Raw genomic sequence first — 26021 nt, 5'->3', positions numbered from 1 at the left:
AATTAAAGTAAAACGTATTAGAAGACCCATTGCTTATGATACGATCCCTATTTCCCTTGGTACCGCATCACGCGTAAACTACTGGGCCAATTTCGATTTTTGATTTCTTTTATTTTCTGGAAAATAATCTTATGCAAGAGGAACTTCAGAAATGTATGCCTAAGAAGACCGATTTCGCAAATTATTCTTGAAGAAGGATCTTATGCAAAATAATCTTAAGGAAAATATGCCTAAAAAGAACGCTTGAAAAAAAAACTTAACGGCTATTTGAACTTTACGCTTTCTACAAGTTATGTCTGTCGGATTAGCTAGTTCATTAATATAAAGAAATGAGAAAACTTAACAACTGTTTTCTCGCGTTTCATAGTTCGCCCGAAGTCAAGACAACCACTTCATTAATAACTAATTAAATAATAAATTATATCAAAACAGGTATGGCTACCGAGGGTCAGATTCCCGTAAGAACCTCTGGGTCCTTCCCACCGGTGAACTGCTATACTACGTAGCTGCAGTGGCCGTTATGTATGATCGGGATGAGGACTCACAGAGGCACTATATTGGTCACACTGAAGATATTATGTGGTGAGATTTAGATTATAATTTTTGATTTGTTTTTATGTTTAAAAGTGTATTTTCATAATTTTAACGATGTGATTTATTTTGCGACTAAACTGCTTTTATTAAAAAAATTGTTCTCCTTTCAGGAATCGAATCTATTTTTCGAAAAAATAAAATGCATTATTTCTATTTAGATATCGATTGTTTAGATTTTTGCTTTGTCTATCCCACCCTGCATGAGAACGGTAATGAGAACGGTAATAGTTCTCTCCTATACTATACAGGACTGTAAATTTATAAAGAATAGAAAAAATTCGATCACGAGGCGGGACTCGAACCCGCACCCTTTCACGCCAATCCGGGGCGGACGCTTGACCAACTCGGCCCCCCGTGACCCGTCAGAGCGATCGAATTTATTCTATTCTTTTCAGTTTTATGTGTCTAAGGGACACACCGCGCGCCATCTATTGAGATAATTAACATCTATCTCAACCAATACGATAAATTTTTCAATGATTACAATATTAAATCGATGGAACATGACCTTTTTGTTGAATTTTATATTTTATTATAAAATTATATTTATAAAGCATTTGAATGCCGAAAAACCAAAAATATAAAATTATACTGGACTTTCAAACTTTGTACATTATCAAATTGTGTCGATGCTAATACAAATTCTCTTCGACACTTAGTATGGAACTCCACCCCTCGCGCGAGCTAGTAGCGAGCGGTCAGCGAGCAGGCCGCGGGCGACGGGCACAAGCGCACGTGCGCATCTGGAGCACGGACACGCTACAGACGCTCCACGTGTTCGGCATGGCCGAGTTCGAGGCGGGCGTCGCTGCTGTCGCCTTCTCGCAGCTCGTGAGTGTTATAGCTCCCAGTGTGACCGACCCTTAGCTATGATATAGTAACTAATGTATTAAGCTAACGTGCACAAATCCAACAAACCAAAAATCGTTTAAATCCCTTCTGTCGTTTTTGAGTTATAACTCATGTAATTAACACTTTGACTTTCTTTCAAATATACATGCAGATATCTCATATTTTTTCTGTATTTCTCTCTTATATTATCCGGAATTTCCATTTATTATGTCAACTCGTCAAACGTACAAAATTCCTTTTCTTTTAGAACGGAGGCAGTTACGTCATGGCGGTAGACAGTGGACGGGAAAGCATACTGTCTGTGTGGCAGTGGCAGTGGGGACACTTACTTGGAAAAGTTGCTGTAAGTATTCACATTAAATACGCATTCATTTTTGACGTGACAACGTCATATAATTCGATAGAGCCGGCTTCACGCACGAAAAAACATGACTCATGCGGCGTTACCTCGCTCTGAGGCGTTCCATGTAAGGCTTGAAGTGCAAGCGAGAGCGCGCAACGAGCGACAAAGAAGCACAATCGGACGTTGTCACGTTCAATTATCGTCAACCAATATTTTGTCTCAAAATATAACTTTTTAGCCTTTGACTATGCCTATATGGACACTCAAAGATTACGCTTAAATAAAACTTCTGGGATGAATAAAATTCCATTATACATAGTATGTATAATGTAATGTTCTCGATTATTGTTCCAATCTATTTTTATAGCAATGCACTTTCACAGACATGTAATCAGATGATAAGCGACACACGCCCATTTCAATAATATGTAATATTATTTTACCATTACGATATAATAATAGCTTATATTTAGCGATATCACGAAATTACACAATGCATTCCTATCAACATTCTAGATGATTTATTTCCAAATAAATAACAAACAATGACGTGATCAAAAACCTTGTAAGTCTCAAGGTTCACCGTAAACTTAGATTAAGCTTGCGATTGTCGCCATTGTGCACTTTCGCTTGATCACGTGATGTGTCGTGAACATAATATAGACGAGATATATATTATTACTAGCTGTGCCCTGCTGTTTTACCCGGAGTGCTCCGCTCCTGTTGGTCTTAACGTGATGATATATAGCCTATAGCCTTCCTCGGTAAATGGGCTATCTAACACCGAAAGAATTTCAAATCGGACCAGTAGTTCCTGAGATTAGCGCGTTCAATCAAATAAACAAACTCTTCAGCTTTATAATATTAGTATAGATTATTATGTCCTTAGTTAAAAAACCTAGTTAGTAAAGGTTTCGGAAAACACTCTTTAGGAAAATACAATATTAAACTATCCATAGAAGGTTGTCCTAAAACATAAGGGGGAATTTTTTTTCGCAAAATCTAATACACGTAGTCTATCGTATATCATATTGAGAACCACGCAATCCTAAGGTCAAAACAGAATTGTGCAGTAATTTAAAGTTCATCGCGAACAGTCAGACGGGGTGGAAGACTTTAGTTTAGTTCTTTACTTCATTTTTTTATTAATAATAGCCTTAACGTCATAAGTATTATGCATTATTTACAGAACTTATAGACTATCGCAGTGTGGGCTGTACTTTTGGAATTATGATAATATATTTGCTTGCATTTCATACTTACATGCAACACAATCCTTACCATAAAAATCGGACATTGATAAACCAACCTATGAAACGATATACAAAAAAACATAAAATACAAGCGTACTGCACGTGTACCTTAACGCATTTCAAACAATAAAAATGGCAATTTGATAATGAAACAACGAATACTAAGAATTAGTTTTCTGATGTGTCACGCGACGCCTCGACAAGCGACCTCCTTCTTTATTGAATTTATTTGAAACATACGAAATAAAAGTTGGACAGTCATGAACTTTAAATGAAAAAGCATTGTACCTTTTATCATGAACTCACGAAAATAATACCTATATTCAAATTTAGTGTCCTGTGTCAAGTAACAACCTCAATTTCTTTTGTTTCTCTGGGAGCTTTTTGGGAGATAGTAAGGTTAAAAAATTAAAACGAGAAGTCCTGTCAATATCTTGACTTACTTCAGTGGTAATATGCACAAATTAGTTTACTCTTTGGAATGTCATCATGTAAACTTCAAAACACCCGCTTTACATTTTGTTTTTTCGCGCATTATATTTCGCCAATATTTCTACGTGGATCATCAGCATATTCTTTACAGACACTTCAAGAAGAGCTAACAGGAGCGGCTTTCCATCCTCTCGATGATAACTTGCTCATCACGCATGGTAAAGGACACCTCGCATTTTGGAATCGGCGCAAAGATGGATTCTTCGAACGGACTGATATTATCAAACCTGTGAGTATTATAAATTAAAAGGTGTATTAGCTTAAAGACCTTTGCAGTAGGTAGTTAACTAGATATCTATTGAAATGGTGGTATCTTCTAACAAGAAGAAGAACTTCAACTAGTCTAGAAGAATCATAAAGGATATTAACTAAATTCCAGAAGAATCTTCGTAAGCTAGAACACAGAATAGAAAAAACCCTATTGAATTTTTCATCTATTTTTCTTTACTATTTCTTTATGGTTAAATATTAACCTATTTACCTAATACCTAGTAGTATCTTACAATGTAAAATAACTATATTTAGTGTATAGAAGCAATGAATATAGAAGCTCTCGATTAAAATCAGATTTAATAAGAAGTAGAATAATTTTAATCAATGTGAATATTATAAAATCGCTTAAAATTTCAGCCATCTCGAACCCACGTGACTGCACTACAATTCGAACAAGATGGCGACGTGGTCACAGCTGACAGCGACGGCTTCATCACTATTTACAGTGTAGATAGCGATGGAGCTTATTTTGTTCGTATGGAATTTGAGGTAAATAAATATTTTTATGATGGTCTCATATTTTGTAAAATTTAATATATTAAATGAACTTATGACGAATGGTCCACCTAGTATTTGACTCTTTCAGTTAAAGTTAGATCACAAATGAATATAATATCATTGTTTTGTCTATAAATTCAAACTATGAAAACTGAAATGGAAAAAAAACTTTTTATTAAAACTCCTTTTTTAATGTTTAAACTTGTGTTTCAGGCTCACATAAAAGGCATTAGTTCACTGGTCATGCTTTCTGAAGGAACTCTGATATCCGGGGGCGAAAGAGACAGAAAGATTGCAGCATGGGATTCGTTACAAAACTATAAGAGAATAACAGAGACAAAGGTATAACAATATTCTAGAATCTAGTCTATTAAATTTTCTTTGCGAAAATAAAAATAAATTCATAACTAAATATTGCTCATGTTTTATTAATGGTTGTTAATTTTGTTTATCGTTTGCGTGTTTCTTTTGAAGTGAAATTTCTTTAGGTGAGAGTAAAATAATTTAAAGGTCGCGTCATGGTAATATCGTCACGACATGGAGTGGCGACGATTATGGTATCTTCGAATTTTTCTAACGAAATTTCACTTTTGACACGTCTTTTTAAATTGAAATCATTTTAACAAAATTATTATTTATTGGTTTTTAGCTCCCCGACTCAGCGGGAGGTGTTCGTACCATCTACCCTCAAAGACCGGGAAGAAATGACGGCAACCTCTATGTGGGGACAACAAGGAACAATATCATGGAGGGGTCCTTGCAAAGGCGGTTTAACCAAGTAAGTACATTTAAAACAAAAAAAAATGATAGTAAATAAAAATACAAATTGTAAAGATTTGTTCCATTAAAAAATGATATGGTAAAAAAATGGTACCTATGCTACCTATATATTTTTCCAAATTAAACTGTATGTGTATTGGTTGTTGGTTGTATTGTATTGGTTGACATTCATATTAAAGCAACATTAGATACACAATTGGTCTCTTCAAAACGTTGTAGACTAAGGGCCGATTTTTCAATGCTTGGATAAAACTTATCCGTCCAATAAAGTATTACACGATAATATTAAAATGTCACGTAAACTGTCAAGTACGGGCAATTAGAATACGTTTTTAAAATGGTAGTTTTATACATTATTCGACGAATAAGTTTTAACCAAGGATTGAAAAATCAGCCCTAAATAAAATAAACTAGCTATCTTTATTATATTAGCATTTAATGTGAAATATTTTAGGTTGTATTCGGACATTACAAATCTCTAATGGGTGTAGCGGTCCACCCTGATGACGAAATGTTCGCAACAGCCGGACATGACAAGAATATCGCCTTGTGGAAAGGACATAAACTTATGTTTGCTACACAGGTAATTATGTAATTACACACAATTGTGTTAACTGGTATTTAACTGCATTCTCTTAATCTATTTTGTCTCAGTTTCCCATAATATGTTGGTGGATGGATTTTGATTAAAAATCTATTTTTTTGCTTTCTCTTCTTGTACGCGTAAGCACAGAATAATAACTAGTAGCTAGCTACAGAAGCTTTTCTTCGCAATGGTTTTCAAAGAAATATGTACTCAATCTGATAAACAATATGATTTAATTAAGCTTCGCGTTCCAGTCGAGCACGTGTTCATTTACAAACCTATCAAATTCTTTTTGAGGGAATATAGGCCTTAATTCACGGGAGAACGGTTCATAATAAGTTATATATTATGTCGCGGTCTAGGGTTGTTTATGTGTGTGTAAAAATATCTGGAATTGTTTATGTTTCGGACTAAACATAAAAATTGTATCATTGTTACCTCTCAAGTAAATTAATTTATTACTTAACTGATCTCTTTTAAAATATGTAATTCTACTAATACATATTATAAACCGATTACGATGAAATTTTGTATGTATGTAGCTGAAGACTCAGAATAATACATAGGACATCAAGTTTTCACTTCTGCCGGGAGTGCCGGCAGAAGTGAAAACTTGATTATTAACGTTCAGCATGTTTGATATTTTGGAATGGTATCCGTCTTACGCATGGAATATAAGGGCTAAAAAAAAAAACATTCGTCTTACGCTTTTTCGATCAGGCCACGTGTCCTGACGCGAGTTTAAGATTTTATACCCAACGCCGCTGAAGAAGTTTTCACTTCAACAAGATAAAAAGTAAAACAACTAAAACCCAACTACGACAAAAAACGACGCTGAAAAAGTATAAAACAAAAGTTAAATTGATGAACTAATAAAGAAGCTATGAACGAAAAGACGTGAATTATATGCAATCAGCCCATGAATAGAGGTAAAGTCACAAGCAAATGCTTTAATATATATATATTCAAAATGTGCAAGTAAAAAGCTTTCAAATGATACCAAACACGGCATATTTATCTTAACTTTATTTTTTTACTCTGTATGTTTTGTCCGCTAGAGGGCGCCACATTAGATTTTGTGAAACCCCATATAGCCAATAACCAGCGGACAATTAAGACGCTTCTAATGATATGTCATTTGTCGAATTCTGATAAGTAGTTTAGAAGTTACGAGGGAACAGATGAATATACATACATACATACATATATACATACATACATACATACATACATACATAGCCTGTCAAAATCATAACCCTCCTTTTGCTTTGCCGTAGTCGGGTAAAAAAAATTACATGTACGTAGTACTACTTACTCCATGGTGACATGTAGAGGCGAGCGCCGCACGACAAACACGTGACGAGCGGCTGATGCGACGCCGTAGTCATAGATAATAGTGTTATAATATTGTTTCTGCACGAGATGTAGGCATTCGGTTGGCATAGTTGCTTCGGAAGAATTGTTTTTTCACTAATTGAAAGATCCCACATTACTGAGTGTTATAGACTATAATATTTTCTATTTCGGAGCTTTTTGTTTCCGGCGGAGCCGGATCGAGAAGTTGTTCTAGAGGAAACAGTTTTTATTTTTGACAATTCAACACATAAACCACTCGGCCGATTTACGAAATTCTTTAACCATTGGAAAGTTACATGTTTATCGAGTCATATACACCATTTTTGTATTGTATTATGTGTAATTATAAGCGATATTATGTCCAGGTTGGGTACGAATGCGTGTCGCTGAGCTGGCACCCGAGCGGCGCGGCCCTAGCGGCGGGCAGCGCGGAGGGGCACCTGGTCGTGCACAACGCGGACGCGGGCGCGCCCGTGTGCACCGTGCGCGTGTGCGGCTCGCCGCTCAACTGCTTGCAGTACAACACCGGTGGGTATAACGCGGAGGGGCACCTGGTCGTGCACAACGCGGACGCGGGCGCGCCCGTGTGCACCGTGCGCGTGTGCGGCTCGCCGCTCAACTGCTTGCAGTACAACACCGGTGGGTATAACGCGGAGGGGCACCTGGTCGTGCACAACGCGGACGCGGGCGCGCCCGTGTGCACCGTGCGCGTGTGCGGCTCGCCGCTCAACTGCTTGCAGTACAACACCGGTGGGTATAACGCGGAGGGGCACCTGGTCGTGCACAACGCGGACGCGGGCGCGCCCGTGTGCACCGTGCGCGTGTGCGGCTCGCCGCTCAACTGCTTGCAGTACAACACCGGTGGGTATAACGCGGAGGGGCACCTGGTCGTGCACAACGCGGACGCGGGCGCGCCCGTGTGCACCGTGCGCGTGTGCGGCTCGCCGCTCAACTGCTTGCAGTACAACACCGGTGGGTATAACGCGGAGGGGCACCTGGTCGTGCACAACGCGGACGCGGGCGCGCCCGTGTGCACCGTGCGCGTGTGCGGCTCGCCGCTCAACTGCTTGCAGTACAACACCGGTGGGTATACGCTGATACAGTGTTATAACGTGCAGAACAGATAGACAACGTGATACACATTCAATAATATAGTACCTACAGGCGAAGGTAGGTACATGATAACCAAAAAGAACGAGGTGTTAGGTACTAAAACATATCCAACATATTAACAAAGTAAACATATCACCACTAAAATTAGGTACTTTTACTGCTTTCTATTTAAATTATATTAAATAACAATTCTGTCTATTCTAGCCGGCGATGTGCTAGCCATCGGTTCACAAAACGGCAGTATCTACTTATTCCGAGTGTCCCGCGATGGCTTTTCATACAAAAAGTGGAATAAAATCCGCGGCGCGCAACCGCTCGTCCAACTCGACTGGAGTCTGGATGGCAACTACTTGCAAACGGTCACTGCTGACTATGACCTAGCATTTTGTAAGTACCCACATTTGATGATAATAAAAAAAATCTCCTTCACTTTTTTGTTATTTAATGTAAAAAAATGTTAATATCCCATGTTATTTAAGGTTCATGTAACTTTGAAGGATCAATAGTTTTCCTGAAAATTTCAGATGACACAAATGACGTAATTAAAAACATAACTTATAACAATTTTTTCGTCTTTTTAGGGGATATTAAAGCCTTATCACCAGAAAAAAGTCCAATGGCAATGAAAGATGTCAAGTGGTCTACATACAATTCGACCATCGGCTTCCTTGTATCAGGTAAATTTAAGCTTTGAATATACAATTTTGTTGTTTTGGTAGTACAAAATACATGTTATTTTTATTTCAACTTTTACAGGAATGTGGAACAACCGATTCTATCCAATGACGTCATTAATAACTACCTCAAGCCGTTCTGCTGCACATGATCTTCTTATAAGTGGAGATTCTGATGGTTATCTTCGATTATTCAGGTAAATTTTATTTTATTGCATATCAAGAACATCTCTAAATTGGACTCTTTGGGAATGTCCCAAAGATGATACCTTCTCTTATATAATTTTGCCAAAAATACAATTCTTTTATTAATACATTTCACACCAGGTACATTAATTTCACATACATTTCACACCCCTTCAATTCGTATGTTTAAGAAAAATTAACATTGTTACAGGTACCCCTGCGCCAGTCCGAAAGCGGAGTACAACGAGGTAAAAGTATACACTGGGTCCGTATACTCCGCGCGGTTCCTCTTCAACGACCGCTGCATAGTCTCCTCCGGGGGCAGCGACGCGGCCCTCATGCTGTGGGAGCTGGCGGACGACTAGCGGCGGGGCGCGCGGGTGCCCGCTGTTATACTCGACCCCCCCACTCCCCCCACTCCCACCTCCCCGCACGCACCCGCACCGTCCTACCGTGTGATGAATATGGAGGAACTGGATTGAAGACCGCGTTGAACTGGATTGAACTAGATTCCATTTATCGGTGAACTTCGACTAAATGCTAAGAGGAATTGAAGACCGTGATAACGTAGATTCTATGCTATATAATATGGGTGATAAAATTGAAGATCGTGAACGGATGGATGACTGATTGGATGAAATGCATTGAACTGTCAAACGTCATTGAGATATGAATTCCCTGGATTGGAGACACATTGAACTAGATTAATGATACCGGCACGTTCGAACGTTCTAATGCGACATATTGATGAAATCACGAACCTCGCCTGCATACTAGATATAAATGAATTAGATTAAAGACCATATCGGCAATCGAATCCCGGTATGGTCTTCTTCGCATGGTTTTCCGCATTATCGTCTAGAAATGTTGATTCTCAATTCGTTGTGCATTCGATGGTTGTCTATCCGACTGACAAATTCTGGCTTTGGCTCTGACTTTCATTTGTCATGCCGTACAGTGACTTGTTGTTATAGTGTACCTTTACACTAAAGTAAAGATCCTGAGAAGACATTGTTAACTACGTCTTATTTCGTTGTGCATTCGATTTCCTAGTATTCGACTAAAAAATCGTCACGATGTTGTTTCTTTTCGTTGCGTATTCATTTATTATATTGACTGTCAATAGGCAGGTTCATATAGATCGAGCTGCTTCGTGCGGTAATTGTTTCGCAAGGCTACTGGCTCTGTGTGGAACCGCCTTATACATATACGATCTTATGGATTTTCGATCCGTAATAAATAATATTCCATTTTCTATACTTAGTGAGATCTATTGACGAATTGATTACGTGTTTGTAACCATGACTCTACTTTAGGTGTTCTAGATAATACTAGAAGCAGTCGTACGATTCAGAAATTGCTATACAAATATTCACTTATAAAATATGTCGGTGTTACGATATTTTCTGCGAAGAGGGTTAGGGTAATGGTGAGTTATCGCGTATAATATGTCCCAATTGAGGAGTTTTTAAAATGTATATCTTAAGAATTGCGATCTGTCTTTGTGACTGAGGAAGACAAGAAAGGAATGAGATTTTCCTACCTTTACAATTGAAATATTGTTGATTAAAAAACTGTGTATGTAAAACAAGTGTACAATTGTTTACTGTTTAACATAAATTTTACTTACATTATCTATGTGAAAGATTGAGCGTAAAACTAAGCAATCATAAAAGTTTCCATACGAATCGTCTCAATTGCAATTGCAAAAGGCTCATAATAAATGCGATTAATTTAAAGTTCATTTAACTATGTATATGACTAAACTATATATGACTTGTCTTAAATCTTACAAAAAAGTCAAACACAAAATTTTTAGATCGAAATTAAATAATTTCACTAGGTAGGTACTAAGTATTTACTATAGTAGATCTTGGATTCATTGATACAAATAAAACATGATAAACAAGAAATAAACGAATAATAATGTCCCTAAAAAATACCATAACTAAAATTTCTTCGTATATAGGTATATTTTAGTTTAAAGATATTATTATTATTACTAAATTTGATTATCAAAATCAACACGTTTACACTGCCATTGTTAATTCGTGTACCTACACATGACTTCTTCAAATTCTACAAGGAAAGAGATGTTATTAGAACATTGTTTCTGTAAATTGTAAAATGGCAAGTCCATAAAAAAATATATCTTTCGAAGCGTAAGCTTTTGGTATTTTAATAAAATATTATAGATGGGTGCATACATAGCATCCATTTTTACATAAAATTAAAATTGTAATAAATTTTTAAACTAGATATAGGGAAAAGCTTAATTGCATTTATAATCTGCACAAAGAGGACGTAGAGTAGACATGCTTGTTGCAAACTGCAAAATGTGTAAAAACGTTACTTGAAAGTGGCAGGTCCACATTAGATATACATTGTTTTGAAAACAGTTTTTCACCTCAAACACTTTATACGATCACTTTAGTGATATAATTACACTTTACAGTACTAGATACATATATATAAAATTACTAGCGGTCCGCCCCGGCTTCGCCCGTGGTACCTACATGTTTAAACTATCCTATCTCTCAAGTTGGATCGAACTGCACATGGTGTGCGAATTTTATTATAATCGGTTAAGTGGTTTAGGAGTCCATTGAGGACAAACATTGTGACACGAGATTTATATATATTAAGATATGTGCAATAATATTATATTATCATTGTGTATTTATTAAATGGACCATTACAGCTATTTCTACTGAGGACTCATTACGGATATTCCCAAAACGAATTGGTCTTCTCAATTTGCAGCTTACTTTTCGTCCTAATAATATTTGGAATAAAAGTAGTTTACTTTTTTCAATTATTTAGGAGACATTTTAACAAAGAAAACAAAAGAAGACTCTAAGAAGACTCATATCAGCTATTCGCGTTATAATATATCTATGTACGTTAAATTCATTTCATCGAAGTCGAAGCACTGAGCAAATGTTCCAAATCCGAAATTATTATAAATTAATTAATTATTAACATTTTTTTTTATTTTAGTATTAATAGTAACTAGTCATTAGAGTAAAGAGTTATTGTTAGTAACTACAAAAAAATCTTGTCACTGAACTAAATTTTAATATGGCATAATTTCACAAAAGGTAGTATTAAATTATTATTGAAGTAAGTAAAAGAGCATATAATTTGATTTATTTCTAATAACACTATTTCTTAAAACTGGACAGCATTAGATATTTCTTTCAATATAATTATTTTATAATGTGAGAAAACTATCGGTATATCTATTTTTACTCAACGTTTCTTAAAAATGACGGTTCTCCCTTTGTTTGCTACAATATGCTATATTATTTTAACCCCATAGATTCGTTAATTGTTGTGGAAAAAAAGGAAATACTGTTGGTAAAACTAATGAAATACAATATTGTAAAAATAAACTATATTTTGTTTTTATAGGACTATGTCAAAGCTGTTACAAAGTCTTTGTAATTCTATGAAGTTGCAGTGCTAAGAAAACTGTGTTATGACAATTTTTCTTGGTTTCATCTTATATAGTAACGGAATTATATATCTGTTTCTTAATTCAAGGCAAGGAATGAAATGGGATTTAAAAACACATTTCCATTTTATAATAAATAATAATTATTATAAAGAATCCTGGGCAATCTACAACCTTTAAACATACATAATTGTGTACTTTACATTAAGCCATGCATGACAATCCAAGAGTATATATTATTGAAAATATATATAATGTTAACGGTTATTAAATGATAAATATTGTTCTTCAAAAGTTTGTTATAAGAATGTTTTTTATTGCAAATAAAGTTCATATAAAGTAACATTGTAGTTTTATTTAATAACTTGTAAAATAGTTAAGTTACCTATACACACGTACTGTCGAAGCCTAAAATTTGTAGGAGGGGGGGGGGGGGTTAAGTCCGTTATTTAGAGATTATTGCTACAACACACAACTTTATGACACTGATTTATACCAAAGAATGAAAGGGTCTATTAAGATAGTTGACTCCAAATGATATTTTTGTGTCATAAATACATTAAAAGGACATTAAAAAAAACAAATAGTGCTTTAGTTAGATAATTTATTCAAAATTTATAACTCACGATCATATTACACAATTTTTACATGAAATCACATTTATTTTATTCTATTGAGAAAATAGTAAGACAATTTATAATAATGGATTACGAAATGACGTGCCTTTGATTAAATACATAATTAACTTATTCTAAAAATTATACAACTCCTTATTAAACAATACCTATGAAATCCGCCACCCAACCAGTCCCACCGTTATTCATTGTAGTAGTGAATATTACCTTAACGTAATTATCTGGGCTTGTGTAGTCTGCAGGAGTTTCATCACAAAATGTGGATACTACGTTTCCATTTCTATCAACTACACTCAAATAATTTTGGTCACAAGCAACCCCTAGGTCAAATTCTGCGAAATGCAATAATAGACGTGTGTTAGGAGGCGTTTCTATTTCCCATTCACAAGAAGTTCTCTTCCTATATATCTCTGGATACATTGGACTAGTAAATCTTCCTAATTCATTCACTATCTTCCCACCACAACCTCGACCCTTATTTGTAATAACATAATTTAAATCATAAATAATCTGTTCGTTACTATTTATCACATGGTTATGCATTAAGACATATCTACCTGTTGAAAACACGGAACGAGATTCATAATCACCTTGAACTCTAATTAAAAGTGGTGATGTTGTCGTTTTACCATCAAAAATAGCCAAGAATGCTTGAGAGTTAAAATAATCTGGAAATATTGTTATGATATAGATTGATATTGTATAATTTTCTGGAGCGGTAATAAGTGTAAAACAATCATTAATATTATGGGGGTCGATGTTGTCACGGTATACTGTTTGAATTCTACCATATGATTCTGTATAATTTCTGCCACAATAACCTACCTGCGAAACTTGAATATCTACGCCTTTATGTTTTGATATAGATTCAGGAGACGTAATTAAATTTATACTAACGCCGCCATTTACGTAAAAATCTAATGATGAATTGACTCCACACAAAACAAATTGCTCTGGAAAACTTAAAGTCGAATCATAAAAGTATGCATGACTAAAGAAATTGTCTGCGTATTTATTTAAAACATAATTTGAACCTAACGACATATTATGTATTTCAGTAATACTTCTGATTATAAGTCTATCATTGTCACATTTGTTACCGTTTCCTGGTTGCAAGTCAAGATGATTAATTCTTAAATGTACGGTTGCATAAGTTTCGGGACCATGTAAGACATATGTACAATGAAGTCCTCTTGGTATTACTCCTGTCTCAAAACCAGGAGAACGGATCGATTGAATATTGTAATTAACATTTAAAGATGATTCACCACAAGTAGAACGCTGAGCGCTTAGAAGTAATTCAAACCCAGAACTGACAATCTCTCCATCAGTTGATAATCTAATCCCCATCAAATTGCTAGACGATATTATTTCAGGCGGAAGAGTATGGCCGCAAAATGTTCCAATAACCAAACTATCAGGATTAATACCATCTTTTATTTCAACGAAATCACAGTCACATTTACTTATTCCGATAGCGGTTTGATTAACTTCGGCACACGGTGATACGTGGAAAGAAGAAAACCTGACTTTTACTACGTAATCTTTCGGTGCTCGTATTGACCAGTGACAGTCTAAAAAGTTTTCATACACCACTGCTCTTCCTATTAACGGGGATTTCAATGTATATTGAGAATTAGGTAGTAGATTTACAGATCCTCCACAGCCGACAGCTTCAGAATAACTAAAAATAATCTGGGCCTGGAAGCCTTTATAACTGAGGTAGGCATCTGATATAAATTGAACAACCGCATTCCTATTTTTGCTCTGTATTACAGTACTTGAATTGATATGACCACATAGCAATGCAAGCTGCTTATCAGTGTCTATTTTAGGACCATCATACACTGAAATATAATCATTAAGGCAATTTTCATGACTCTCTAAATCAATATAAAAGAATTTAACTACTACTACCTTATTAGTAGGAGCCTCAATCAACCAAGTACAATTCATAAGATCATAATAAGTGTCTAATAGACCAGATTTTATTGTTGAAGGTTTAGTTATTTTTCCTCCACAGGTATAAATTGAGTATATAAGTTTAAACCCTTTTCTTTGTCCTATTCTATCGGTTTGAAAATGTATGGTAACTTCGTCAAAACTTTCTAAGAGGGGTGGCATATTCCTTCCACAATAAGTCTCAAATAAATAATTATAATCGCTCTGTGCACGTATAGTCACATTATCGAAACGACAATCAGGATATGTCCCTTCAAGGTCGAAATCTACAAACTTCACCCATAATTTTCTGTTCGAAGAGACTATCTTATAAGTACAATCTAAAGATGGTCTATATTCATCGGTATAGCCCGGACTATACAGAACTTGTTCTTTTTCTGTCGCTTCAAACGTTCCACCGCAAATTGGAGACCACTGAGCGGAGAATCCATCAAGATTTACGTTTGCATCTGAACGGAAAATAACTTTCATTCTATTTAAAGATGAATTATATACTGGTGGAATTGTACGCCCACATAATCTTGCAATTTCACTATACGTTTCATTTTTCCAATCGTAAATAATTACAACATCTTTCGTGCAATTAGCTGTATCTTCTACTACAAAACGGTTTATAAACGATAACGATACTCTATAGCCTATTTCGGCACTAATGTCCCACACACACTCTTCATTTTCCTGATAATTTTTAGGATAATGTGGAGAGGTAAATATACGATCGTACTTAGTCAAATACCCTCCACATTTATCACTTACAGTTTTTGTTATTAGCTTAATATTCGATGTCGGTCCTTTAGAATGATATTGAATATACGTATACTTATAAGTGGAAATGAACGAACTTTGAGGCATATTCGTTTTGCAGTAATTTAATATCGATTGGGACTCCGTCAGACCTTGACTGATTTTTATGAACTCATCCGAACAATCCAAGTTAAACTTCCCTTCGACAGTAGTCTCTGTTTTAGTTCCACTCGGTGCGACAATAACCCACCCACAATCTAATGTGCCGTTATATGATGTAGGAAGGGTCACATTTTTTGTTTCTTGAGCAGCATATACAACTCCACCGCATGGTTGCAATTTCCATTTAATGTTAAATATAAGAGGTTTTTGAGCTAATTGTATAGCTTTAAGGGTCATTGATGTCAATGGAATACTATAAAAGCTTTGTGTATTGTTACCACACAAGGAAAACATCAAATTTCTTCCTTCATTTGTTATCGGGGCATTTATCATCAATCTTGAAAAACCATAGCGACATTTAGAATTTATTGTACTACTATCTACCGATAAAAATAAAGTATTATATTCTGATGAATTAAGATAATCGTCTGTTTTAATATTGTACGTCCATTTACATACATATGAACTTTGAATATCTGGAGCCGATATTTCTCCGCTATTTCCTTCAAGAGGGCCGCCACAAAGGGTGGGTTCATTTGAACTAAATTTTGCTTTCATACGATGTGGACGATTCTGTTTTAAATAAGTTTTAACAAGTAAATAGACACCGAGTGTGTTTCCTGTTGATTCATATATAATTGAATTAGTTCTATTTTCAACAACATTAATAGGCGACTCAAAACTAACGTCGTTATATACTCCTATTCTATCATTTTCATTGTGATCCATGATTTCAAATCTTACTCTACGCGCCTCGTTTGGAACAATAATAATCCATTGGCAATAACGTAATTTCGTTTCACGTGGATAACCTGGTGTTGTTATAAATCCTTCGGATTCTTTAATTACACCACCACACGTTGGCCTCGTTGAATTAAATGATAATTTAAATCCTCTATATTCAGAAACTTGATTCCAAGGTCCAGGTTTTCCTATGTAAAGTTTAACGACAGCTTCATTAGTTAATGTCTCAATTACGCCATAGGCTATTTCATCACTACATAACTGTTTTAATACGACGCTTGTTTTATTAGCGGGCATTATTTCTTCAATTGTCAAGTTTGTTTGACAAGATTCTTCAGACGAAGGAAGATTAAAATCATTTAAATTAATTTTTATTACATGTCTGGTCGGAGAAATTATATGCCATTGACAAAATGTTCCACTTGGTAACGTCAACATGTGTGGGTACCCTGGTGATACCAACTCTCCAGTCTCAGCTACTATTGTGCCGCCACAAATATCAATCGATATGTTAGCTTTAAAACCATTCCTAGGTTCCGCTAATCGGGTCTTATACTTTATGTATAGAGCATTACTATCAGTCTTAATTGTACCAGGCTTCTCGCCACAAAACAAGCCTTTGCTCGGAGAAAATTCCGATGTGCCATCACGTATTTCAATAGACTCAAATTTGCAGTCTCCTTTGCCATCAACATCAAATCTCTCCATAAAGTCAACTCTCAATATTTCACCTGGTGGCGCTGTAAATATCCAAACACATTCCGAAAAGGGCATAGGTATAGACGGATAATTCGGTGAGCTTATTACTTCCCATTTATGGCCGCTATCCAAAGACGAAGTTAAGCCACATTCGATATTTAATTCCTCATATCTCAATTTGAAAGTCATAAATTTACGGGTCGAAAGTACGCGATTGTTACTAAAATAACTTACGTGCACAGCGTTACTTGTCGATATTAAAGCGTTCAAAGTTTCGTGTGGATATCCGCAGTATTTTCCGACTCCTAATATTGGAGACTCTATACTTTCTCCATTCCGTATCATTACATATCTCGTGCACTCGTTTTCATTTGTGATGTTAAAATGTTCAAAGCTTAGTTTAATAATACGCCCCGGTCGCACTTTTATAGTCCAATTACATCTTTTGTTCATCTCAAACATGCCTCCCCTATCCTCCCAGGCTAATTCAATGACGCCAGACTCGCTATTAAGAATTCCACCACACTGAGTTCGCACCGTCGCTGTAAAACCTTTGCGAGCTGTTGTTGAGTCAGATTCAAATATAACTTTTAAAAATTTTGACGTCTCCATAGCCTTAGTTAAATCCTCCTTTAAGCAAACTTTTTGTTTTAGCGGTATCCACGCCTCATTGTTATTGCGCGTATAAATTGAGATATAGTCGGCATAACAGTCACTAGTTTCTTCCAACTCAAATTGATCAAAAGTAAGGCTCAAATGATAACTTGGTTTAGCTTCGAAAACCCACTCACAAAGCATATTATTGTCGTATTCCTCTGGATAATTTGGTGAATGAAATGAAACGCTACGTGCATTGGAGACTATTTGTGTTTGATTATAACCACAATTCTTTTTAAGCCTATTTTCGTTATAATCGTCCGCTTGCGACCATTTCAGGTGAAAAGTAGGACTCATATGTCGTTCTGTTATTACAAACTTGATGAACACAATCGAAGAAGATGATTGTAACACTTTAACTTCATTTTTCAAAAACCCACACAGCACGTCGAGAACATTTGCGTCTTCATCGTATCCATCATATATAATGAGCATACTGTCGCAGGATTCTCGTCGCTTTTTAATAACAATCTCATCGATTCTAATAGTGATACTTCTCGAGCCACTCCCTATAATGCGCCATGAAAATTCACCAATTTCTTCATATGCAAAGGGATAAAGTGGAGATGAAATTTCACCATCATCTAAACCAGTTATTTCATTGTTATGTGAAATTCCGTAATGTATTAGAAATCCATTTCCAGCTTCTTTATTGTCACTGTGGAACTTTAAATAAATCCTTGTACCTTTCGTCGTATTTGCCGGTATTTCATTTCCACAATACACCCCTAACAAAGTTCCAGCACCGTCGGTTTCCCGCATTTCTAAATAGTCCTCGTTACAGCGGTCGGAATACGCAAGGTCAAATTTTTCAAAATTCAAATACATAGAGTTGCCCGGAGATGTATTAATAACCCATTCACAGTCCATTGCGTGCGGATAAGATAGTGGATAATTTGGTGAAGCTATAGAACCTTCTTCAGACGATAGAGTTCCCCCACAGGCGGTCGAAAGAGAAGAGTAATGTGCAGAAAAATATCCACTTAGAGTATCGATATATGTGCCATGTACAACAGTGAGTGCACTACCGTGACTAACGATCATAGGAGGTACCTTTCGGCCACAATATTCTCCGATCAGTGGAGCATTTACATCGTCACCATCAAATATTTTAAGAAAAGAAGATGGGCACTCTTTGTTGGTTACAATATCCATATCGCGAGGTAGTGAAATATGTTCCAATGTAAGTTTAATCTTTTGATCAAACTTTGGGGACTTTATAACCCAAGTACAGTTATGATTATGATAGCTAATATATTTATCGTTAGTGATTATGCCATCGTTTTGGACTTCTAAAACGGCACCACATGTCGCTGAGAAATTAGCTTTGAACCCTTTTGCTGTGCCATAGTTGTCAGTAACAAATTGAACAATTATGTTGGGAGAATTAGTTATAATTTGCGACAAATTAGATGTTGGACAAATGAGATAAGAGTAATTAGAATGCAGTAAATCAGTACCTTCGTATATCTTAATATTGTCGCTACAATCTTCTTCGTCATTGTTGTTATCTGTATAAAGGTCTAGATCTAATATATTAAGTTCAATTCTATGATTTTTCGGTACAGATATATACCACAAACAATCCATGTTATCATCATAATTTTTTGGATAATTCTTTGAATGAATCTGACCGGACTGAGTTATAAGGCGGCCACCACATCCAGATGTAAGTGACTGAAAATTACCCGCAAAATAAACATCCTTCAGTGTAGATTTTTTGATAAATTTCAATAACATTACATTACTACCAGCAGCTTGTAAAGTATGAATATCACGATTACATACTCTAGCTAACAGAGGAGAAGCAACATTCGGTCCGTTATAGATCTCAATTGCATCTATTGTGCAATTTTTGGTTTCTTCTAATAACACATCTGTGAGTCTCAAATAAACATTTGTTCCTGGAGGAGTGACAATGGTCCATTCACATTCTATTTCAGTGCCAAGATACCTTAGATTGTTTGCAAGTGTTAATACCCCAAATTGTTTACGAATAGTGGTACCACATCCATCTTTAACCCATTCAAGCCGAAACCCCCTATCAGAATTATAAAGTCCACTTACAAATTTTATGTCAATAGAGTTACTTTTTGATTGTATTGGCGATGGTAAAATCGATCCGCAATACTTTTGAGAGAAATTGTCTTCGTTTGCTTGCTTGAATTGTAAATAATCAAATTCACATGGATTTGTATATCCTCCTCTTCTTATATAAGAAAAATATGGATATCTGCTTCCTCTCCTATTGTAATAGAAAGGGAGTTGTATAGGTTTAATACTAAAGTGACTAAAAGTAATGTTGATTTTGTTACCTTTGCCAACCGTTATCGACCATAAACAGTCTATGTTCGTAGGATAATTACCAGGAAAACCAGGACTTTCTATAACACCAAAACTACCGCTTATATTAGTGTGACAGATAGTTTCATAATTAAATAAGAAACCTTTTCCACCGATCAAAATATCTGATCTAAATTTAATGAATGCATAATTACTTGACGTCTCTACATCAGTCAAATTCGCAGTCATCGAACAATACTTGCCCAGACTAGGAGAATATACATCGCGACCATCAAATATTTCCACATGATCATCTTTGCAATGTGTAGTTGTTTCCAAATCTAAATCTACAAATTTGATTCGAATTCTTGAGCCGCTGTTTGTAACTATTTTATAAAAACATTCCGCATTGTCATAGTAATCTTCGGGGTAATTTGGAGAAGCTATAGATCCGCTGATGCCAGTTAATAATCCCCCACACCCTCTTATGGTTCCATCCCATTCGATTTTAAATCCACTCCCGGATATATAAAAATCAGAATAAAATCGCAAATGCAATTTATGAGAAGTCGAGATAATCTGTTTCGATTTAAACTTGCCACAATATTTTCCAATTAGTGGTGCATTCTGATTCCCACCATCCCTTATTTCCAAATAGTCACCTAAATCACACTTTCCTCTTATAGGTATTTCTAAATCAAAGTCAGTTATGTTAAGAGATATCTGTTGACCTTCGGGCACTGAAATTGTCCAAGTACAATCACGATTAGCTGGGTAGCTATTTGGCCAACCTGGAGAGTATATATATCCATGAGTTTTGACATACAATCCACCACATTGCGAACTTTCATCCAGAAATGCATATGACATAGAGAATCCTGAACCTTTTATGCTATTATCAGATACAAATTTTATCAAAAGTTGATTTGTAGACGTTGTCAGAGCAGGCGGAGCAGTAGCGCCACAATATTTTCCTAAAGTGTTGTTTTTATTATCTGTCTCAATTTCTACAAGTTCAACATAGTCGAATTCACATAAACTCTGTTTTTCTATGTCAAATCTGTTCCATGTTATTTTTATAATCATTTCTTCGGGTGCAATTAATAGCCAAGAACAGGACTGATCATTACTGTATAACCTTTCACCGTTACCCTGTGATGAATCAGTATCCGGATAATTTATCAGACCAGATGTATTTCTAAATATCCCTCCACATGCTGTATTTAAACTTGTATAATTTGCATAAAATCCAGAACCAGTGACACTAGCGTCTGAATGGAACCCAATATACAGATAATTATACGTGGACGTCTTTGTTGGTGGTATTCTTTGTGATCCTCCGCAATACTTACCTAACAAAGTTGAATTGATGATAGGCCCATCTCGAATTTCTACATAATCGTACTGGCAATTAAAGTATACATTATCCTCGATATCGAAATCTTGAAATGTCAATTGTATTACTTTTCCAGGAGAGGTTTCGATAACATATTCGCAATCAGTATTTTTTGGGTATCCAAATGGATAACCTGGAGATTTTAATGTACCACTGTCGCCTGTAATTGTTTTGTGACAAATAGATTCATACGATATTTTGAATCCCTGTGATGATACGCTTTGATCCGATTTGAACTGAATAAATAAAGAATTTGATGTCGACGTGAACGTGTTGGGAACCGTAGTTCCACAGAATTTTCCAACGAGGCGAGAATCTGATGATTGGCCATCGTATATTGCAAGGTAATCGTACGTACATCTAAACGATCGCTCTAAATTAAAAGACTTCAGTGTTATCCGAATTTTTGTGTCGCCCCTTGTTTGTATTTTATAATCGCATAATAAATTATCTTGGTACTTATTGTCGTATAATGGAGGAAAGATTTCACCTCTCTCTGATGTAAAATATCCACCGCAACCTGGAACCCCTTCAATTGGAGCATATGTAATTTGGAATCCTTTACCGCTCCCATAGGCATCGGAATGAAAATGAATGAGCATTTCCGAACCGATTGACTGGAGAGGTGCGGGTTGCGATGAATTACAAAATTTATTAATCAACGCGTCTTTTTCGTGTAATCCATCGTAAATTGCTAGATAATCATAACTACAGTTTGCATGTGATTCTAAGTCCAATTCAAAGAAATGCAATTGAATCCTTTTACCCAATTTTGTAACTAGCCGCCAATAACAATCTCGATTCGGAGGATATTTTCCAGGTGAGCCTGGAGAACTTATGTGCCCATGGATAGTCGCGTTTACGTAGCCCCCACATTGAGGTCTTATGCTTGTCCAGTGTAAAGCAAAACCTTCCCCTGCTATAGTTTGATCAGATCGGAACCAAAAGTACAAATTGTTGTGACTCGATATAATATTACCGCCTTTTGGAAAATCGCTCCCACAGAATCTACCTATTAATTGACTAGCAGAACTTCTACCATCGTGAATTTGAACGAAATCGTAATGGCATTCTGCATTATGCTCTAAATTAAATTTACTAAAAGTAACATTAATAACTTTATCTGGCGAAGTATGTATAACCCACGCACAGCGTGTATTATGCCTGTACGTTGTATTAGTAAGAGGATATATTATACTACCTTCTTCAGCATCCAACACTCCCCCGCAAGGCTCAGATCTGAATTCACATGTGTCCCCTGTAAACTGTGCTAAACATTCACAACGATAGCCTCTCGTGGCTCTCCCGTCCGGTCTGCATGTCCCGCCGTTTAAACACGGATTACTCGAACAATAGTCACCTTGTCGATCACAATTAGCACCACTATAGCCTGGAGAGCAAATGCAGGTGTAGCCCACGTGAAGTGGATGGCACTGACCGTGTAAGCCGCACGGATTAGTTTCACAACCAGTATTATTATTCGTCGGAACAATATAACATCCATGTATCCCGATGCCATCGCCAGACATACCTCTAGGACAAACGCATTGCACCGCTTGTACTCCGAATCCAGGACCATCAATACAGAAGGCGGAAGGGTGACAACCACCTCGATTGATATTACATGAACCTCTCCAGGTACAAATCACACCGTCTCCTTGATATCCTGGTGGACAGGACCCGCAGACTCTTGAGCCGAGGGTGTTGTAGCACGATACCTTCGGGCTCAAGCTGCATCCACCGTTTGGCTGTGTTATACATTCATCAATGTCCCGGCAAATGAATCCATCTCCTTCGTAGCCCGGAGGGCAATGTCCGCATACAAATGACCCGGGGAGGTTGATGCACTCAACTGGAGGATTAATAGAGCATCGTGGCCCTTGCTTCGAATCACACTCATTTACGTCCGTGAGACATGAAATACTTGTCTCATTTGTAGTCCATCCTTGGTCACACATACACTTTATTCCAACTCCTGTATTTACTTGTAAACATGTTCCATGTCCGCACATTTCGAAATCATTTCCGGAACAGTTTCTTTCTTTTCGCGTGCAGTGGATTCCATACCAGCCAGACTTACAAATACATTCATAAGATCCAGGCCTGTTGATGCATGTTGCGCCGTTTTGACACCCCAAGTCAGTGCCTTCGTACATTTTACACTCGTTCACGTCTTCGTCACAATTTTCTCCTTTCCAATTTTTCGGACATAAACAATAATATCCACTGGCTAGATTCAAACATGTTCCTCCATTTTCGCAAGGGTGCGATTGACATTCATCTGATCTTCTCATATTATTTACAGTTGACTGCAGCGTGCGTACTCTATTAGCTAGAGTATTTATTCTCCTATTCAAATGTGTAAAATTTACAAGAACAGTATTTGGCACAGTCAAACTTACGCTTTCTAGACGTTCAATTCTTCTCAATATTTCACTTACATCATTTCGATCGTTGTTGTAATCCGAAGGCGGTATCGAAGGCGATAGTCCATTTTTATTAGTGATATTCAAGTCTAAGATATTGGTGTTTCCAATAAATATACCAGATCGAGGACCGTTCGGTTTAATGTAAATGTTTTTATCGTAAGCTGATTCCAAAATGAGATCTCCATCAGTAGTTTTAATTTTAGGCCTGTCTTGATACGCTTCACAATTTATATGCACAGAATATAATAGAAGTATTGTAAAATATATGACTAAATTAGTCATTGTCCACGACCACAACGATGAAAGAGTCAATTTGAACTAAATTCTGTAAAACATTAATAATATTGAAATATAACATTCTCTAAAGTAATAAGGGGGCGTTCCAACGCCCAACGTGAAGTGATAATATGGGCCATGTGGCTAAGATAACAATCATAATAGTCGTCAAAATATCAAGCAGGATGATTGAATAACATACTGTTTTCGTGAAAATCGGATTACTACAGTAACTAGAATAGGCATGACGACAGTATCCATAAATGTTCGAATTAGTGTCTTTAAGGGAAAATGTATAATATATAAATTAAAAATAGTGACTTAGAAATATTAAAAACATTAAGATTAATGAGATTATCAATAAAATAAAATATTGAAATTCTGCAGTCGGCCATTTTGACTGAAACACATGTGACGTCACGTCTACGTAAACTTTATCGACTCAGAACAGAAATATAATTGCGAATTCACGAATATGTGGTTCGGGTTTCTCTGCGTCAAATTTATACAATCATTTCATATTATTTTCTCACTTTAAACAATTACTAACACTTTTTTGGGTATTATTTTTATGTAGATTCACATTGCAATACTGCACACCACTTATTAACTTTGAAATTAGATTCTATAACACTTAATAATTAAATATTTGTTTAATTCTACTTCGCTATGCATACAGATAATTACGGATTTACGTAAGAGTGACGTCACGCCTACGCCATGACACCTGTGAGATGTTTTAGCACAGTTATTAAATATTTTTTGAAAAATGGCTTTTATCTTCGTTAAATTTAAGTATATTAGCGAAATATAGGGTTTTTCTTGTTTAATAACATTATGGAAGAGGTTTTGAAAATCTTTCGTCATGCCTATTCCATTTGTGTTAATTTTAGTTATTTAGGTACTGTCGACTTCTGGGATAACTAAAAGCCTGTGTTGTATTAACTATAATTACATCACCCACCCTTTACCCATTGTTAACACAGATGAATGTAGTGCTTTATGAAATTAATATGTTTTTGGTTACTTTGTTTTCTTAAAGATTCTGAGTTCTGACCACGCAAGACCTCGCTTGACTTCTGTTTCACATATTTCCCCCAAAAATAGCCTTTGAGCTTCTTGTACAGAGGTCGGGTAAGGCCGCCATCTGTAGGTACATTGTTAAACTTGTTAGAAAGTTTACTAATTGTTTCCTGTATGTTGTAAAATAAATAATTTTAAATTCATTCATTCATTTCTGTTTTTTTCATATCAAAACTGCTTAAAGTTTTATTGACTACTAGCTTTCCACTCGCAGCTTCGCCCGCGCAGTCAAAGAAAAACCCGCATAGTTCCCGTTCCCGTAGGATTTCCGGGATAAAACCTTACCTATTTCCCGGGATAAAAAGTAGCCTATGTCTTTTCTCGGGTATCAAAATATCTCTATACCAAATTTCATTCAAATTGGTTCAGTAGTTAAGGCGTGATTGAGTAACAGACAGACAGACAGAGTTACTTTCGCATTTATAATATTAGTATGGATTATGTCAGCTTTCCGTGGATGACTTTTGTAAATATTATTACTAAAGGATTTTATT

The 26021-nt window shown here is 36.0% G+C and overlaps 2 protein-coding genes across 2 annotated transcripts in view; one reads left to right on the top strand and one right to left on the bottom strand.

Annotated features, from left to right (window-relative positions):
- Positions 1-9484, top strand: part of DCX-EMAP (Doublecortin-domain-containing echinoderm-microtubule-associated protein) — a 32421-nt gene extending 22937 nt beyond the window's left edge. The window contains exons 7-19 of the mRNA XM_090105577.1: positions 433-582; positions 1254-1425; positions 1694-1789; positions 3626-3763; positions 4165-4296; positions 4519-4647; positions 4955-5083; positions 5540-5668; positions 7393-7555; positions 8345-8527; positions 8722-8817; positions 8897-9011; positions 9212-9484. Coding sequence (XP_089961703.1) covers positions 433-582; positions 1254-1425; positions 1694-1789; positions 3626-3763; positions 4165-4296; positions 4519-4647; positions 4955-5083; positions 5540-5668; positions 7393-7555; positions 8345-8527; positions 8722-8817; positions 8897-9011; positions 9212-9365 — 1786 coding nt within the window. The 3' untranslated portion in view covers positions 9366-9484. The remainder of the gene's footprint in view (positions 1-432; positions 583-1253; positions 1426-1693; positions 1790-3625; positions 3764-4164; positions 4297-4518; positions 4648-4954; positions 5084-5539; positions 5669-7392; positions 7556-8344; positions 8528-8721; positions 8818-8896; positions 9012-9211) is intronic.
- A 3580-nt stretch (positions 9485-13064) lies between these two features.
- Positions 13065-24450, bottom strand: LOC149905668 (cubilin homolog). Its single transcript, XM_090105745.1, has one exon. The coding sequence runs from the start codon at positions 24448-24450 to the stop codon at positions 13231-13233; it is 11220 nt and encodes a 3739-aa protein (XP_089961871.1). The 3' UTR covers positions 13065-13230.
- Positions 24451-26021: the final 1571 nt, after the last annotated feature.

The sequence above is a fragment of the Colias eurytheme genome, chromosome 9 (genome assembly GCF_061535395.1).
Source record: "Colias eurytheme isolate Ceu_HAF_F1 chromosome 9, ilColEury1 Martin Lab GWU primary, whole genome shotgun sequence".
Lineage (NCBI taxonomy): Eukaryota > Metazoa > Arthropoda > Insecta > Lepidoptera > Pieridae > Colias > Colias eurytheme.
This window is presented reverse-complemented; position numbering and strand designations above follow the sequence as displayed.